Genomic DNA, 16592 nt, shown 5'->3' on the forward strand with positions numbered 1-16592 from the left:
TCATGTCTCTAGCACCCTCACACACGTAGCTGGCTAAATTTTGTTTTCATTTTGTTTAATCCTAGTCCAAAAAATGACTGGAGGTGAATGGGTGGCTGTAATTGGCCGGCTCTGTGGCACCCCCTTCGGGTCAGAGCTGGCGGGGGACAATGCAGTGCACTCCCGGCTCTCCTCCCGCACACCCCAGTCCAAACACTGAGTCTCTAGTATCCCTACACAGGGTGTTCACTTTGTTCAAAGTTTTGTTTATTCATGGATCCGCCCTGTGATTCAGATCTGCTCCAAAATTTAAGGGGTTGTAAATTGACCCATGGTACACCCCTGTACCAAGTTTCATGAAAATCGGTCAGGTAGTTTTTGTGTAATCTTAGCTCAAAAAATGTATGAAGGTGAATGGCCGGCCGTGTTTGGGCGGCCCGTGGATCCGACCCCTGCTTCGGATCTGCTCCATAATGTAATGGGTTCTAAGTTGAACTGTGCTACACCATTCCACCGAGTTTTGTGAAAATCGGTCCAGTATTTGCATAATCCTGCTAACATACAAACGCACCCACGCACAAACAAATGCACGCACCCTCACACACCACCAAAAACATTAGGCTACCTCTCGCCTTGCGCTGTTCCTGGGGCAGAGGTAAATACTTGTCCTACCTTGTCAAATGCGTAAATACAAGTAGCCTTTTGTCTATGGAATGGGTAAAGGTTCATATAGTTGCATGCCATCACTTTATATTCAATATCAACAGTGCATAAGACATTTTGCTTGTTTTAAATTGTGTTGTGTTTAAAATAGTATTGGATTAGCCCACAGGAAGCTGGCTCTGGAGTTAGCTAATGGTTATCGTAAAGAAATACCTCGTGCTTGATCAACTTTGCCCAAAATTAGTGTGGCTGCCCTGATACAAAGGCTGAACTATCACCTCACGCAAGCGTTCCAGGTGCTCTAGAATTATTTAGCCGTTGCTCAGCTTTGCCCAAAACTAGTGTGTTCTATTGTCTGCTACTAGACTAGCTAGCCAAACCAAGCTATCATTCAGACAGGACTTGACAAACACAACACAACTGCTATGTTCTACTCCAGTCACTTAAAATTAGTCGACCCTGTACAATAGTAGGCTATCTAAAAACCAAGCTACCATTCAGATGGCACTCTGCAGTGATGCTAATTTCAGCTATATTCTAGGCTTCTCCATTAGTTAGCGATCAAAACAGTTGCATGAAAGAAAGAATCTTGCATATCGGGGCTACACATCCAACTGTGAAAAACATCATAGTGCACGTAGGGACAAATTATGTTGTGAAACAGCAGTCTGAAGTTCTTAGACGAGACTTTATTGATCTGTTGAACACAGTCAGTTCTCACATCTCCTTGTTGTGTCCCATCCTCCTAGAAAATGCCCGTTAAGAGCCACCACTGGTTGAAAATAATGATTATAGAGTGGTGAGGTCTGATATCATTTTGTAGGCTGAAAGGTGAGGTTAACGTTTCATCTAATGACATCACTTCCCCACTCTGTGGCAATGTAACAATAAAAAAAAAAACGGCTAACGGAGCTGCCCAACTAATATTTCTGACTGCAGTCTAGAACCAGCTCTGAATTAGGACAATTCTTCCATGGAGAACCAAAGACAGTCCATGAAATAAAATACTGTACATTCAGAAATCGTAGGCCTATATATTAAATCTAGAAATTCCCTGATGATCTCTGAGCCCCGAATACCTTCAGACAAATATTATAACATATCAAAAACACACACACACACACACACACACACACACACACACACACACACACACACACACACACACACACACACACACACAGATCAGCTCACTATAACAGTTTAGACAGGAACAACCTTTTTCCTGAACCACTTCCACTCCCGTGCTGCCATAAAAGATTGTGCAGTATAGGTAAACAAGGTGGATCACGAACGATAGTGGGTGACAGAACTCTCCAAATGTACATGCTGGATTGGAAATACAGATTGAGTCAAGTCCTGCCTCATCCTGACACGAGGCTGTCCAGTTTTGTCTCAACCTGTCCCCTCCCACCCTGTCCTGTCCCATCTTCTCCAGTCCCGCCCTGTACCCTTTGCTTCTGTCTCTAATGATCCTATCCTGTGGGACCAGTCCCAGTCCCAGTCCTGTCCTAGTCCATGATGTAACATCCTGCCTCTCCTCATTTGTTGGGTCGGATCTCAGCGTAGTTCTTGATCACCCCAGAGAAGCGGATGATCCGGATCTCGTTGGTCTTGGATTTGAAGTCCTGCCACAGGTATTCAGCCGACAGCACCTTAGACGGCTTGTTGTACAGGAAGTACCTGTTCAGGTGGCTCTCCTCTTGCCACGCTGCCTCGATTCCATCGGCCGCGTCTGCCTCAAAGTTGCGACGACAGGTCAGTGTCACCGCGTAGATGCTCTCCACCTGTCCTCCGATGACGGCGCCGCCGTAGTAGTAGTCGCCTTCGCCCTCGCCGATGTAGGCGCGTGACACCGGTCGCCGTTCGTACGGGAAATGTTCCCGCCCCTGGTCGTAGTAGCCGGGGTGAATCACGGCGACCAGCTGGCCCAGAGACTCCACCCCCCAGTGGCCGTGGAACTTGGAGTCGACGTCGAGACAGAATATGTAGTCTGCGTGACCCCTGATCTCGTTCTCGATAGTCTTCTGGATGATCTCCATCCGACGGGCCGAGATCTCCTGCCAGCGGTTGGAGGATGGCACCCGCTGCACCTTAACCTGATGAGATGAGGAGGTGGAGGCAGAGGAGGAGGAAGAAAAGGAGGAGGAAGAGGGCAGAGCAGGGGGAGTGGCAGAGAAGGAAATGAGGAAGGGGAAGGTAAGCGCTTTAATATTGATGATTATGATGATAAAGTAGAAGTTTCAGTACTACTTGTCTCCCTGCCTGCCTCCCGTCTGTCTACCTGACAGAACTATCTGTCTCCTTGCTTGCCTGTCTCCCTGACAGAACAACCTGTCTTCCTAACAGAACTACCTGTCTCCCTGCCTGCCTGTGTCCTTGAGAGAACTACCTGTCTCCCTGACAGACCTACCTGTCTCCCTGTGGCAAGGCTGATAGCAGGAACGTCGCCAGGGTGGTCAGTGAAGACGTAGAAGGTTACGTTGTAGCCAACCAGGAAGTATTTCTCTGCTGTTGTTAGGAAGTCCCTCAGGAAACGCACATACCTGATATTAAGAAGACGGTGTATTAAAGGATATACATATATAGCTATATCAGACCTGGGTTAGTAGATTTTAGATCAATTGTGTTAAAGTATTTTCAAGTAATTGAGGGTGGAGACCCTTTTTCGGACACTTTTTGGTATGACAGTTCCACCTACTTTCCTACGGCGAAGACCGTGGCTGCTATGGAGATGTTCATGGGCTTGTAGATGTTGTCGAGGAGCAGGGGGTCAAACGTCCCCTCCCAGACAATAGGAGCCAACCAAGGGGTCACAGTCACCACATCAGTACGACTGGAAAGCACACACACACACACGCACGCACACACGCACATACACAACACAGAGCCACATCAGTAGATACAGTATATGGTACAACTGCTCAGGTGAATACACTGCACTGGAATTTCAGCAAAGTGGGTGGTCGTTTGTATTTAACTACTGTAAGGTAGAGTATGAAGACAAAGAGACTGCTACAGTTTTTTCCAGACCTACTGTATGCAGTTTCAGTTCAGTTTCTATCTCTCTTCCCCATTTTACAACATCACTTACCCTGAAAGCACGCTTGGCTGTTTGTAGCGTAACCTGCAGGAAGAAAATGCTTTATTCAGTCAACTTGTTGAGCATGGTGAACAAACGGGAATAAATGTAAATGATTGCCCACTAATATATCTGGCACAAAGGGATCTAATACATCCAGACATACTGTAGGTGTATGTTTATGTAAGGATGGTATGACTCTACCAATATTAGGGATCCATTGGTTTGTCCCTACCAATCATTTTGATAAATCTGAAATGACTTTTGTCATTTTATTTCATTTTATCCAAAGGATAACTCTCAAGATCACCATATCAATTTTGATAATACATTACTTATGTTACTTCAATTTGCTTTAAGTGACAGCAGAGTGGGAAATTTTAAGTAATAAGATGTCTAGCTGTTGCTTCATTGATTATGTCTAAATAGTAAGTTGATAATTAATCTCATAGCTATTGTTGCAATATTTTACTAACGAAGTTGGCAGTCATATACAGTATGTCCCTCTAAATAGTATACATCCATCTATCATTATTTGCTCAGAGAAGCAGTGCAGATGGAGGTGGGGGAACAGGGTCCTAGCAGAATTGAATTGAATTGAAACCTTTATTGCCCCAGAGGGGAATTTGTTTAGCACACATCAAGCTTACAGAAACCAACACCACAATGTCACCAACCACCATCATCGTCATCACCATCCTCACCAACATCATCACATCAACATCATCATCACTGCAACAGGCATCAACAGCTGTTCAACAATTTAATGCTTCTCGGCACAAAAGAAGTGCTGGCTCGTTTTGTCCTTGTTTTGGGCATTCTAAACCTGCGTCCAGAGGGGAGTAGGGGGAACTCTGAGAAGAGTGGATGAGAAGGATCGTCCAGTATTCGTCTGGCAAGGTTGATGGTATATTGATCAGAGAGCTGAGAGATACTCTGAATATCTGAGCCAGGGATTTTTGAGCAGGTGAGGTTTTGGTTATTATAGTGCTAGACTAAAGTGATAGACTCAGTTTTGAGATCGTATTCTTTGATAGCACAGCAAATGGCAAATGAAGCCATTTGGTCAAGTAAGGTGATGCCATTGGCACCTGTTTGCCATTAACTGCATGATGAAAGCAGAACTGTTCTCAGTGTAAAACAACCCTAAAATAGCTTTCTGAAACTTCTACAATGCAGTATCCTGTTAGAGGGTGTGTGCTGCAGTATCCTGTTAGAGGGTGTGTGCATCCGCAAGTGCTCAAGCTTGTGAAACCAAACCTACCCTCTGGATAAACTGAGTCTATGAGTCAACCAAAGTCCATGGGTCAACCAATGTCATTGTGTTGTCAACCCATGTTCCTCTCTCTCATGCACACTACAAACATAGACCTGATTCAGGGGCTGATATTGAGCTGATATAAGTGCATGCTCTAAGCATACTTATCATTCAACCAAAATACTCATCTTCCAACTCTCTATAAGTCATGCAATTTTAAAACATTCAAATTTTTATCACCATTTAAACTTGCTATAGCTTTTCTTTTTGATAATACTTTTACTTGAACCACAGACCTTTTAATAACCCCAAATTCCCATAGACTGTCATTCAATTTTCTCAGCATTCCAAGCTGGCCATTGTTAATTCAACTGAGCCCTGGTTCTTCCCTTGGGAAAGTTCACAATGGAACACTTGGCTCTAGTAAAATCCTGCTCCTGTCAGTCAAAAATGGACTTGTGACTACTTGCAATAAAGTAACATCATAGAATGTGATTTCAGTTGTAGATTAAGACAGTAAAAGCAACGTATTTCGTAGTCATGCTTTTTTTGTCCGAATGTTTGCTCTATTCACATAGGTGTGGTAGTGTGGGCGCAGCATCCGATTCTTTTTCACTGCCTTTGTTTCCGCATTTGGAAATACATGGAAGTGCAGCTGACGGCTAACTATGGCTCATTCACCTCCATGTATTTCCAAAACGAAAACTATGGAAGTGAAAAATAATTGGAGTCTGGTAATGATGAGTTTGTAATCCTGATAGTGTTTTCAGCCTGTTATTTTGACTATTTTGGTTCTTGAAGTGGTGTTTTTGTGCATGGCTGTAAGCCAGCGCACCAACAATAGCAAATGTCCGGTTGTCACTCCCTCCCTCCCTCCTTCCCTCCTTCCCTGGCTTCCTCCGTCGTGATGTTGACCTGCAGTTCTATGTTGCTACCACAAGAGGCAGTGGTCCCAGAACCTGCAGTTCTATGTTGCTATCACAAGAGGCAGTGGTCCCAGAACCTGCAGTTCTATGTTGCTATCACAAGAGGCAGTGGTCCCAGAACCTGCAGTTCTATGTTGCTATCACAAGAGGCAGTGGTCCCAGAACATCAAAATAAAAACACTATGACACCGCACATTTTCCAGATCCTCGGTGGTCTAGTTATGACTACTGCTCAGCGGGCTACACTGTCCCCGACCCAATATGACGCGAGGGATCGGAGTCCCGCCACCACGCCAAGGACCCCACAACTCAGCCTTTGAGTGGGCTAGAGACACAGGGTCTTCACTGGTGGGGGCAGGTGGGTGGCCCAGAGAGAGGTACACTGTCCACTACCAGCTCTGACCCGAGGGGGCGGAGTCTCGCCATCACGCCACTATCCATGCCACGGATCCCACAACTCACCCCCTGAGTGGGCTACAGACCCACGATCTTCGCCAGTGGGTGCATGGAGATTGCCCAGAGGTCACTGTACTGCGCACAATCAGGTCTGACCCAAGTGGGCGGAGTCTCGCCACCACGCCACTATCCATGCCATGAACTCCACAACTCAGCCTCTGAGCGGGCTAGAGACACGGTTTTCACCAGTGGGTGTATGGAGATTGCCCAGATGTAACTAGAAGGTCGGTGTCTCCGAGACGTCTAATTGCTTAAAGCATCATCCTTTTGCCATTCTACTTAATATGCATGCTCTCTAAGGGCCAGTAAGCAGAATTTAAACAACTTGTTCATCTTTTAAGCTATAGGCTCAGTTAAAAGCTTAAACTACTCAGGCTGAAACGTTTTTAAATGTATTAAAGTTCTTAGCTTCTTTAAGTAATGCAGTTCCAATTCTGCCAGTTTCACATTTCAACTAAGCTATAGAAAAAAATTGATGAATTTTTCTTCAAATATTAATATAAAATAGAAATGGCCCTAAAATCCAATAAAATGAGCTGTGTCTTATTGGCCAATGTAGGCCAATGTCTGGTAGTGATTTGGAGTGACGGTCACTATGCTGAGCAAAACTCTATTAGTCTAAATGTAGCTAAACAAACACAAACAACGGTGGACATCCATTCCCCCCTTAATGATACAGATAACTTCCACCTGGAGGTTCCACTTGGCTACTGGCACAAACGGGAAACCTATTTACCCCTACCTCTCCTATGTGATGGATTAGCATTGAAAGCATTGGAACTGATGTGTCCAGGCGATAAGACCTATCTTAATTTATCAAACATTATTTCATGTCATTTCAATTCAAAGCTATTTCAGTGGCATGACTAGCTTTCATCCTACCAGTCCTGAACAGAAACAAGCCAGCCATGCACATAAGCCAGGTTTGACCTGGCCTGGTTATAGAGAACTTTAAACATTGGAGTCAACGGGCACTTCCGCATCCGTACCACCAATTACGTCAGACCAATATGGCAGCTGTGTGAATAAACCGAATAGAGTATACATACCCCTCGGGAGCAACCATTTTCTGTATCCTGGGGCTTGTGTTGGGGGGTGTACATGGGGATTTGCATTACAAATTGTGAAATCACACTGCAGCACAAACAAGCTTACTTACAGTTCCCATTTACAATGTATCGTACAAGTATGAGCTGCGACATAGACCACATGCTAAATGCAAAATGAGAAAAACTGTTTTCATCTTGGCAAAGTATTTTCCGGTCCTGTCTCAATCAGAATCAGAATCAGAAATTCAGTTGAAACTATCCAACAGTGAGAACAACAGCCACAGAGAAATTAAAAAAGCCCCTCATGACTCAAAGTAGAGATATGATTTTCTATGGAATTACTGACCTGTTGTCCATTTTGAACTGTGTACCTTCATCACCAGGGATTGGTCTGTTAACATTTTAACCAGTTGTCACAACAAGTTGTCACATTTTAACCAGTTGTGTTAAATAGATAGTTTTGTAGCTGGAAGAGTTATATATTAATTAGTTATATATTATAATTACTAGTCATTTCTAGTAATATGACTGTATTAACAGGTTGGTAATGATGTTAACATGTTATAGACTATCTGGTTAAATCATGTTAAGCTTTACTAACCCAGTCCTTATCCCGTCCATACCACTTTCATCACTTAGGAAAGATCTGTTGGAAACAGTGTACAGAAGCAGTACAATAACACTTCTGTCACTTCCTGAGAGAACACTTCCCTCAAGTCCTTCACACTATAGAGCCCAACCAAGCCTAGCTTTGCGACACCATCCTGATCTCGCAAGCTCACTTTCAGTTCAGTCTGGACTTCCTCCTATTTCCTTCTATTATTCTCCAATTATGTTTTCACTGGGCCAATCACGGACTGTGTTCTGACTGCAGTTCTGCCCCCCAGTACGTGGCCTAGCCTTAAGTGCAGTATTGCAGAAATAGACTCAATAATAGCAATTAAGTTATTATTGAGTCGTCAGAGTTTCTGGGAGGAAAATACGTTTTCACCGTTCTTCCGACTGGATTTGGCAAAAGTTTTGTTAATGCGATTGGCTGAACGAGTTAGTCTGTCAAGGCAAGTACTCCCGCCCACAATAATCGTTTGAGATGGGGGGAAGGCCAGACTGAGCTGTGGAGTGAAACTGAACGTGAGCTTGCTAGATCCGGATGGTCTCACGAGGCTAAACCAAGCCCCCAGCTCTGGACTGTGAAGAAAATTGAGCACAGTGGCCAAGCTCAGTATTGCAAATCACATGACACATACTTTTTCCCATAGACATACATGAGGAATGAATAGGCTGGAGAAAGAAACATTTTTCTGGGTATCACAGTCGAAAACGACTCTTTTAATTATCAAGTTTATAGTGGTTTATTTCCCCCATGTAGGTTGATGGCAGCGTCGCACCGGTCTATGGGAAAGATGGATATGCGGGGCTAAGAGCAACACTACTGTGCAGGTGTCGTGGACACAGACAGAGAGAGAGACAGACAGAGAGACAGACAGAGAGATGGGTGGACGGACGGACGGACGGACGGACGGACGGACGGACGGACGGACAGATGGGCGGGCGGGCGGACGGGCGGGCGGACGGACGGACGGACGGACGGACGGGCGGGCGGGCGGACGGGCGGGCGGACGGACAGACAGACAGACAACAAATTAACAGTATCTTACCTATAGCGCTCAAAGTAGAAATAGACAGTCCTATTGGAAGAGAGAAGAGACCAGTGAGACAGGTACGGGGGGAGACGGGTAAGAAGGGAGACAGGTGAAAGGGGAGGCAAGTGAGACGGCATCACAACCACTTTCCTATTATTTATTTATCTATTATTGCCATCTCCTTCTTCTAAATCTCTCTCTTAAAATGCCCTTATCTGCTTGTTCTTCTGCTGGAGGCACTTGTTACTTGTGTAGTGTTAGTCAAACTGAATTCCAGTAAAGAGGGGAAGGATGGAGAGATATAGTAGAGGGAGAGGGTAGAGAAAAAGTGTGTGTGTGTGTGTGTGTGTGTGTGTGTGTGTGTGACCATCAACCGCTCAAAGATGTGATCACGCAGCTTGGGTATAAATGTAAACTGCTGGTGTTTATATTTGGTAGCCTATAGGAAATGTCTACAGACTAGTCATAAGGGCCCTACAGATGGCAGGAATGCCCAAGCCATAAACTAAAGCACTGGCTAAATTCTGTTCATTGTCTGTGATAATTGGAAGTCGTCAGATATGGAGGAGATGTTGCTTCCTGTATCCTTAGACTGTCTGCTAAGTAAGTGTCCAATGCTTCCACATCTATTATTGTTTGTCTTCAAGATTTTGTTGATTATGTGAACACAAATAAAGTCATTCAAATGTGTGTGTGTGTGTGTGTGTGTGAGAGAGAGAGAGAGAGAGAGAGAGAGAGAGAGTGATGCCACACCAGCAGATACAATCTGTTTCCTGCCACACCAACCGAACATTAAGTTAATAACGTTCTTCTACATAGGCTTAACGGCTGCATATGCAAGATGCAAGAAGATATGCTGAGAGCAACTGAAACTATAGCTCCTTTGGTAGAGTGCGTGCCTTCAACCCAGCAGGTTTACAGGCCAGGGAACAGCTGAAATAATGTATTTTTCTTTATTATAGTGATAGTGGATTTTTTGGGGGATTTTTTTGGGGGGGGGGGTATTTTGTAAATTATGTATTTATATACATAAAGTATATGGTTTGATATCCTACAGATACATACAGTATATAGATATATAGATAGTTTAATAAACGAGCTCAGTGGCCTTGTGGTTAGAGTGTCCGCCCTGAGATTGGGATGTTGGAGGTTCTATCCCCAGGCGAGTTATACGAGAGACTATAAAAAAAATGTTACGCAATGTCTCCCAGCTTGATACTAAGCATCAAGGGATGGATTAGGGGTAAATCCCAGCAACATTCTAGTGTCATGTTCAGGGGGTGTACATGTATATCAAGCAGCCTCATGCTGAGGAATCAGGAGATAGGCTCCTGCCCTATGGGCCACTAGGCTCGAGAACCATTGGTTCTCAAGGCTACTTAAAATATAGTTTAATAAAAGTGTCAATATGTATCTGCTATTGAGGTTTTATTATACTCTAGGCCTACTAAATGGGCTCTAATAGCCTAGGGAGAAAAAAAGAGGGAGATATTAGATCTTGCTGCTTTCTTATCTCCCAATCACTGTCTGTTGATTTTGTCCACTTATACATTCAACAAGTGCACATACTAACAAAATGTATACATGGGCGGAGGTCTGTGCTCTCCAAGTACCCTTTAGAGATGTATGTTTGCTATCTGGGTATTTTACCACAACAAGGAAATGAACATGAGAAATAATTTTCCATGTGAGCGTCTACATTTAATTTTTTAATTATGCCAGAGCGGTACTGGATAGTATTGTTGAAAGGCAATATCAAACGGACGTTGTTGTTTCCTTTTGAAATTGACAGGCCTTTTGCTTAGTCATCTTGAAAATGATAGGCCTTGCTGAACCAAACCAAATTTGAATTCAGTTATAAAACGCAGATCCATTTAGGAAAAAAAGAAAAGAAAATAATTTCACGATTTGAGATTAAGATTGAATTGAGTTAGAGGAAAACTTCCATAGATACAGATCTAACTTATTAAAAATAAATTCCAAAGCGAGACAGACTTTTCATTCTATACTTAGCCCAGGGCTAAAAGCATTCTTAGAATTCTAAGCCTCAGGCTATGAAAGGTTTCTGGCACAGTATAAGTGGGCTAACCTCAATTTTAGCCTAAAGCTTGCTGGCTCTGCTCTCCGAGTTCATGGGCTATCCCCTAAAAGTTGACTAGATGTGGTGCTAAAAGGTGCCAGTGAACTTACGGAGCTTAAGTAAACATTAGCTGAGTAAACAATAGTCATGTGTTCTGGCGTGCCTTTAACCTGGGGCTAGTATAAATGCAGTGTGAATTTTATAGCCCTGGGCTAAACTTGTATTGTGTGTGTGTGTGTGTGTGTGTATGTGTGCGTGTGTGTGTGTTGAAAGCAACTAGGTTTTACCAGGGTCAACTCTTAGCAAAGGGCTAAAGACTGTCTTGGGATAAAAATATGTAGTCTGAAAAGAGAGACTAAAACCAGTTTTACTCACCCCAGTAGGCATAACAGTATTCCAACCAGGAGCACATGCTTCTTATTGAGACCCAACATCTCTGTCTCCTACCAAAACCCAAACTGTCGAATTCAGTACAACGCTACAGCATCGAGAACTAAAAACGGTGCAGAAGGAAGTGAGCTTGTCTTTGTGTGATGTGATGTCAGACTTCCTGGAATGTACCCCTCCTCTCGGGGGTTTGCTTTAGCAATCTTGATTGCCTTTGCCCTGGCAAGATCTCCCCTAGCTACAGAGGCACTGAACCACTTAACGGCCACGAATCAATCTCACTTATGTGCTTATCTGCTCCACCAACACAGTAGAATATGGAGTATGTAACTGAGCCTCTGGCAGAGATAAAGCAGACTAGGTTTAACACAGCCAACCAGGACAGACCACATGGTGGAGGTAATATCTGCCACGCTGCTAAGTCAACGTCACACAGGCAATAATGGCATGACCATACTCTCTGCTGAGAGGGTGATTGGCTGCAACCTGCCATTCCTCCAAGAGACCGGCATGCCTCTAGGACCCTGCAGGGCGGTCAAGATTGTGGCCGACCCCTCCCACTTTGGTTATAATCTCATTGTACCACTCCCCTCTGGCAGGAGCCTGCAGTCCCTCAGGGCCAAAACCTCAAAGCACAAAAACTATTTCTTCTAGTGCAAACCTATTGGCAAAAATAAAAATTGATTCTGATTCTTCACCAACCTACAGCTAGGTAATAGTCCATAAGCCAGTAGGGTCGGTTAGTACCATCTGAAAGGAATAATGCTTACAGTATAGTGATTTTTGGCAAGGTAGACATCTCTAGAGTTAGAAAATGTGAAATAGAATTGCTCCAGTTGTAGCTTTATGTGTGCTGTCATGCATTTTATCACATTACCGGTTGCTCGGTTATGGTTGTTTAACGTAGTGATGAAAATGACTGTTTTAAGAGAAATGTGGTTTAACCTTATCCTGTTAAGCTGTTTCGAATTATGATGATTAGCTCCTGAATGTGGCTGTCGACCAGAGTTTCTGTAAGAAACTGTGTCTCCATTCGCATAGACAAACACCCCATATGAGATAAAGATGACATTCCAGGGCTGGTACATTCTGTGGACGACAGCAATTGTTGTGGTTAGAGATAGAGACCTGGGTGCCGAGGCGGCGTAGGTTATCTTGACCCCACAAGGCCGTAAACTGCAGGAGAGACCAGACCAGTCTGATCAGGGAAGGGGGGGGTGGAACGCCCCCGTACCATAAGAACCGGGCTCGAGCTCAGATGCTTTGATTTGGGCCAGACAGCCATACAGACAGGCAAGCTGACATTAGACTAGATGCCATCGTCTTTTGTATGCTATAACCTTCTGTACAGCAGAACTGAACAGCTTTTGATTGTCGCTCAAATCCCGTGTTGGAGAGATTCATTTGGAATACACCTGGAAAAGGGACACTGGACTGTGTGGTATTGTGTGAGATTGGGGGCTGTCTTTTATTGAAATCAAAACACAACGCAGAGCTGAATAAGGACAATAATAAAAGACAACGAAAGTCAACAGTAGTCTGGATTGAATCTGATTGAGCCCGGAGAATACAGTCTGCCAGTCTAGACATGCCAGTGTACCTGAGACGATTTGCAACGCATACATCTTGGTGATGAACATTCCATCCATTGCACCACCAACTGTTGATGACTGTTGATTTCAGTGCACCTCCACAGTTGCCAGGAAATCATGTAACCTCGACACAGGAAGTTGACAACAGAAGTGTCGTTTTGCATGCTGTAAATAGGCTGAATCAAATAAAATAGTCAGTCTTAGCGGCAAATACAATACACCATCAAATGGATAGGCAAGTAAGTAGAAACATAGTAATTAAAACAGGTGAAGATACAGTACAGACGTTATAGTAATTACAGAAATCTTAAAGAACAGAAATCTGTACAGAAATCTTAAAGAACACATGGGTTACTCCAGTTTATAGGCTTTAGCATCGTTACATTTGAAGCATGTGTATGTCGTGTTGGGATTAAAGTGATGTAATTTTGATGGGGCTATATACAATATGTTCTCAAAATCCAGTTGTACTGTAGAAACTTAAGACGTGTTTGTTGTTTGCATTTGAGGCCTCAAGTTTATCTTAAGACTCAGGTGCACGGGCATATTTTTGTTTTGAGGTTCGGTGGGGACATGAAATGCGAGTGCGCGTATGCGCGGAAGCAGAATCTTTTTTGGACTAGACTATATTTTTCAAAAAGCATACATTTGAGCTACAGTCAGATATCCTGATGGCTGGTTCTTTAACCTCTTGAACTGATTATCATGCATTTGGCCCACATGTGCACAATGCACAAATTGATAACTGATAGGGTTCCAAAACATTACCTAAACATTACATGCCTGGCTTGTTTACTAACGTTATGCAATTCAGTAGGCGAGGGAGCCTCGTGGTGGCTCAAATCTTGCCGCGTTTGAACTGGTAGGCAAGTCGTCATTCTTCTAGTGCAAACCTATTGGCAAAAATAAAAATTGATTCTGATTCTTCACCAACCTACAACTAGTTAATAGTCCAGCCAGTAGGGTTGGATAGTACCATCTGAAAGGAATAATGCTTACAGTATAGTGATTTTTGGCAAGGTAGACATCTCTAGAGTTAGAAAATGTGTCATATAGTTGTAGCTTTATGTGTGCTGTTATGCATTTTATCACATTACCGGTGGCTCGGTTATGGTTGTTTAACGTAGTGATGAAAATGACTGTTTTCAGAGAAATGTGGTTTAACCTGATCCTGTTAAGCTGTTTCGAATTATGATGATTAGCCCCTGAATGTAGTGGCACTGGTAGGCAAGTCGTTGCCATTAATACGGGATTGCCCAGTATTGAAAAATAAAATGCACTTTTAGTGCACTGTTAGAGAAGAAGATCTGTTAAGCGTTTGTGTACCAAATTATTTCTGGGAACAAGAGCAGATTCAACTTGGCGCTCAGGTGAGAACAGGATAATACAAGTCTTTCAGGTGCTCTTGGGGTTTGGGAGGGAAACTTCAATGCAAAAACAGCAGGTCCCCAGGCACTCAAAACCAGAAGGCGAGGAAGGTAGCTACCCTCATTTTCAGGGTTGATGAGTTCACAATAGACACAAACAAAAACAAATCAATTAAAGCAATCAAATAAATTAAAACAATTACAAGAAGAAGTGCAAAGGTCCAGAGCCAGAGACTTAAACTCCATAAATGAAGGGAGCACCTCAAGCTTCAGAGTCAGTTGTAGGCTATTCCACATATGTGGGGCATTGTAGTATATTTTTATACTGTATTATACTGTATTACATCAATCATACTGTATTACTCTCATGTAGTAATCATTTTATTAAGAATAATGAATAAACTTCACTTTAGGTTGAACTGTGTTAACTTAAGGAGTTTAACAGGTGGGTTACAACAGATGTCGTTTGACCTGAGTAAACCTTCCTTTGTCTCTGTGTCAATAGCACCTCTGAAGTGAGTTTAGCCTACAGTTGTAATGTGATCCCAGGAAGCCCCGTGTCCAAAGTCCCCGTGTACCAATAATTGCTTTGAAAATAAACAGACACCAGTGATAGTTGAGTCATAATGAAAGAGATGACCAGCCTACCTTATCATAAAGGACACAGTGATGTGTATCATATATATCACCAGTAACACATCTAAGGTTAGTAACTGTAGAAATTAGGGCGAGTCCCTTTTTTTAACAATCCGATTGGCCAACAACTGCATCAATTACCTTGTTTATGGGATGTTGTTCTTTACTTCCGCCCTAGCGACAGCGCATGGCGAGAGGTAATGTGTTCAGTGGCGTGCGTGGGTGCGTGCGTGCGTGCGTTTGTCTTTTAACAGGAAAAACTACTGGAACGATTTCTATGTAACTTGGAAGGGTGTAGGGTGAAGGGTGTCCAACTTAAAACCCATTCAATACTGGAGCGGATCCGAATCATGAGGCGGGTCCACCAGCTGCCCAAACACAGCCGGCCATTCACCACCATTCATTATTTGGACTAGAATTATGTGAAAACTACCAAACTGATTTTCCTGAAACTCGGTGGAGTGGTGTAACATGGGCTACCTTAGAACACATTAAAGCCTCTGGAAACTTGGCTTGAAATAGTAAAAATGCATATATGATATCAAATGTAAGTGTCTCTTTAAGCATCCACAAAAAAAATTTAAAATAAAAAGTTAAAATAAACATTCAGAATCCTTCGAAAAAAGTGTTCAAAAACGGCTCATTTTGCTCTCTAGACCATTTCTCAGGAATGTGTGGGCGCGTCAGATCAGGATTTGATTGACATTTTGATCCGCCAATGACAAACAATCTCATCAAAACTAGCAACGCACTATGCACAGCAACTAATGGCGCGTTCCAGGCAACCCGTAACTCGTGTTTTTCCGACCTCCTACACGTGAAAATGCTCTGGAATGGCAGTCAAACACGTAACTTCCCACCCGTGAACTCGTACAGATCGATGTACTCCCAGTTGCCGGGTGGGAAGTTACGGGTTTGACTGCCATTCCAGAGCATTTTCACGTGTAGGAGGTCGGAAAAATACGAGTTACGGGTTGCCTGGAACGCGCCATAAAAGTCCAGCCGTATATGTTTGAGCCGTCAGATACTCAATTCTCAGAGGATGCAGAAATACAGTAGAAGCCCTGCCATCTCCAAATAATTCATTTTAATCGATCACTGAATGGTGAGTTCCAAAATGCTTTTCTATCCATCAGTAGAATTAGTTAGCCACAGCTAGTTCTAACCATACTAGCTAGCGCTAACTTTAGGCTGCTAAGCAGCTACAAAGCACTGAGTTGGCAAGCTAACAATGTTAGATTTCTTTAGAAAAGGGTGAGGTTAACAATAAACGTGGAACATTTACTTAAACTGTATCATTAGCAAGTAACTTACATGATCGATCTCTAGGCTCTGGGCCACGGTAAGAGGGCCCTCAAATGATCCAGGCTGAGGAAGTTCAAGCAAGTCAGGCCTCAATCACCCACAAGCAACCCAGCCAAGCTTCAAGCAACAGTCAGGCCGCATGCACCCACAAGCATCACAGTCAGGCTTC

At 43.5% G+C, this 16592-nt stretch overlaps 1 protein-coding gene across 2 annotated transcripts; it reads right to left on the minus strand.

Annotated features, from left to right (window-relative positions):
* Positions 1-1486: 1486 nt before the first annotated feature.
* LOC311308897 (globoside alpha-1,3-N-acetylgalactosaminyltransferase 1-like) lies at positions 1487-11838 on the minus strand. Of its 2 annotated transcripts, XM_084437974.1 has the most exons (9): positions 11512-11838; positions 9072-9101; positions 8015-8059; positions 7760-7804; positions 7414-7446; positions 3737-3769; positions 3344-3478; positions 3056-3188; positions 1487-2741 (listed from the first exon to the last, which is right to left on the minus strand). In XM_084437974.1, exons 1-9 carry the CDS (start codon positions 11568-11570, stop codon positions 2184-2186), a joined length of 1071 nt encoding a protein of 356 aa, XP_084294100.1. In that variant the 5' UTR covers positions 11571-11838; the 3' UTR covers positions 1487-2183. The 2 variants fall into 2 exon arrangements, with proteins under 2 accessions (XP_084294100.1, XP_084294101.1); XM_084437975.1 differs by lacking the exon at positions 7760-7804.
* Between the last annotated feature and the right edge of the window lie 4754 nt (positions 11839-16592).

Source organism: Borostomias antarcticus (genome assembly GCF_949987555.1).
Source record: "Borostomias antarcticus genome assembly, chromosome: 5".
Lineage (NCBI taxonomy): Eukaryota > Metazoa > Chordata > Actinopteri > Stomiiformes > Stomiidae > Borostomias > Borostomias antarcticus.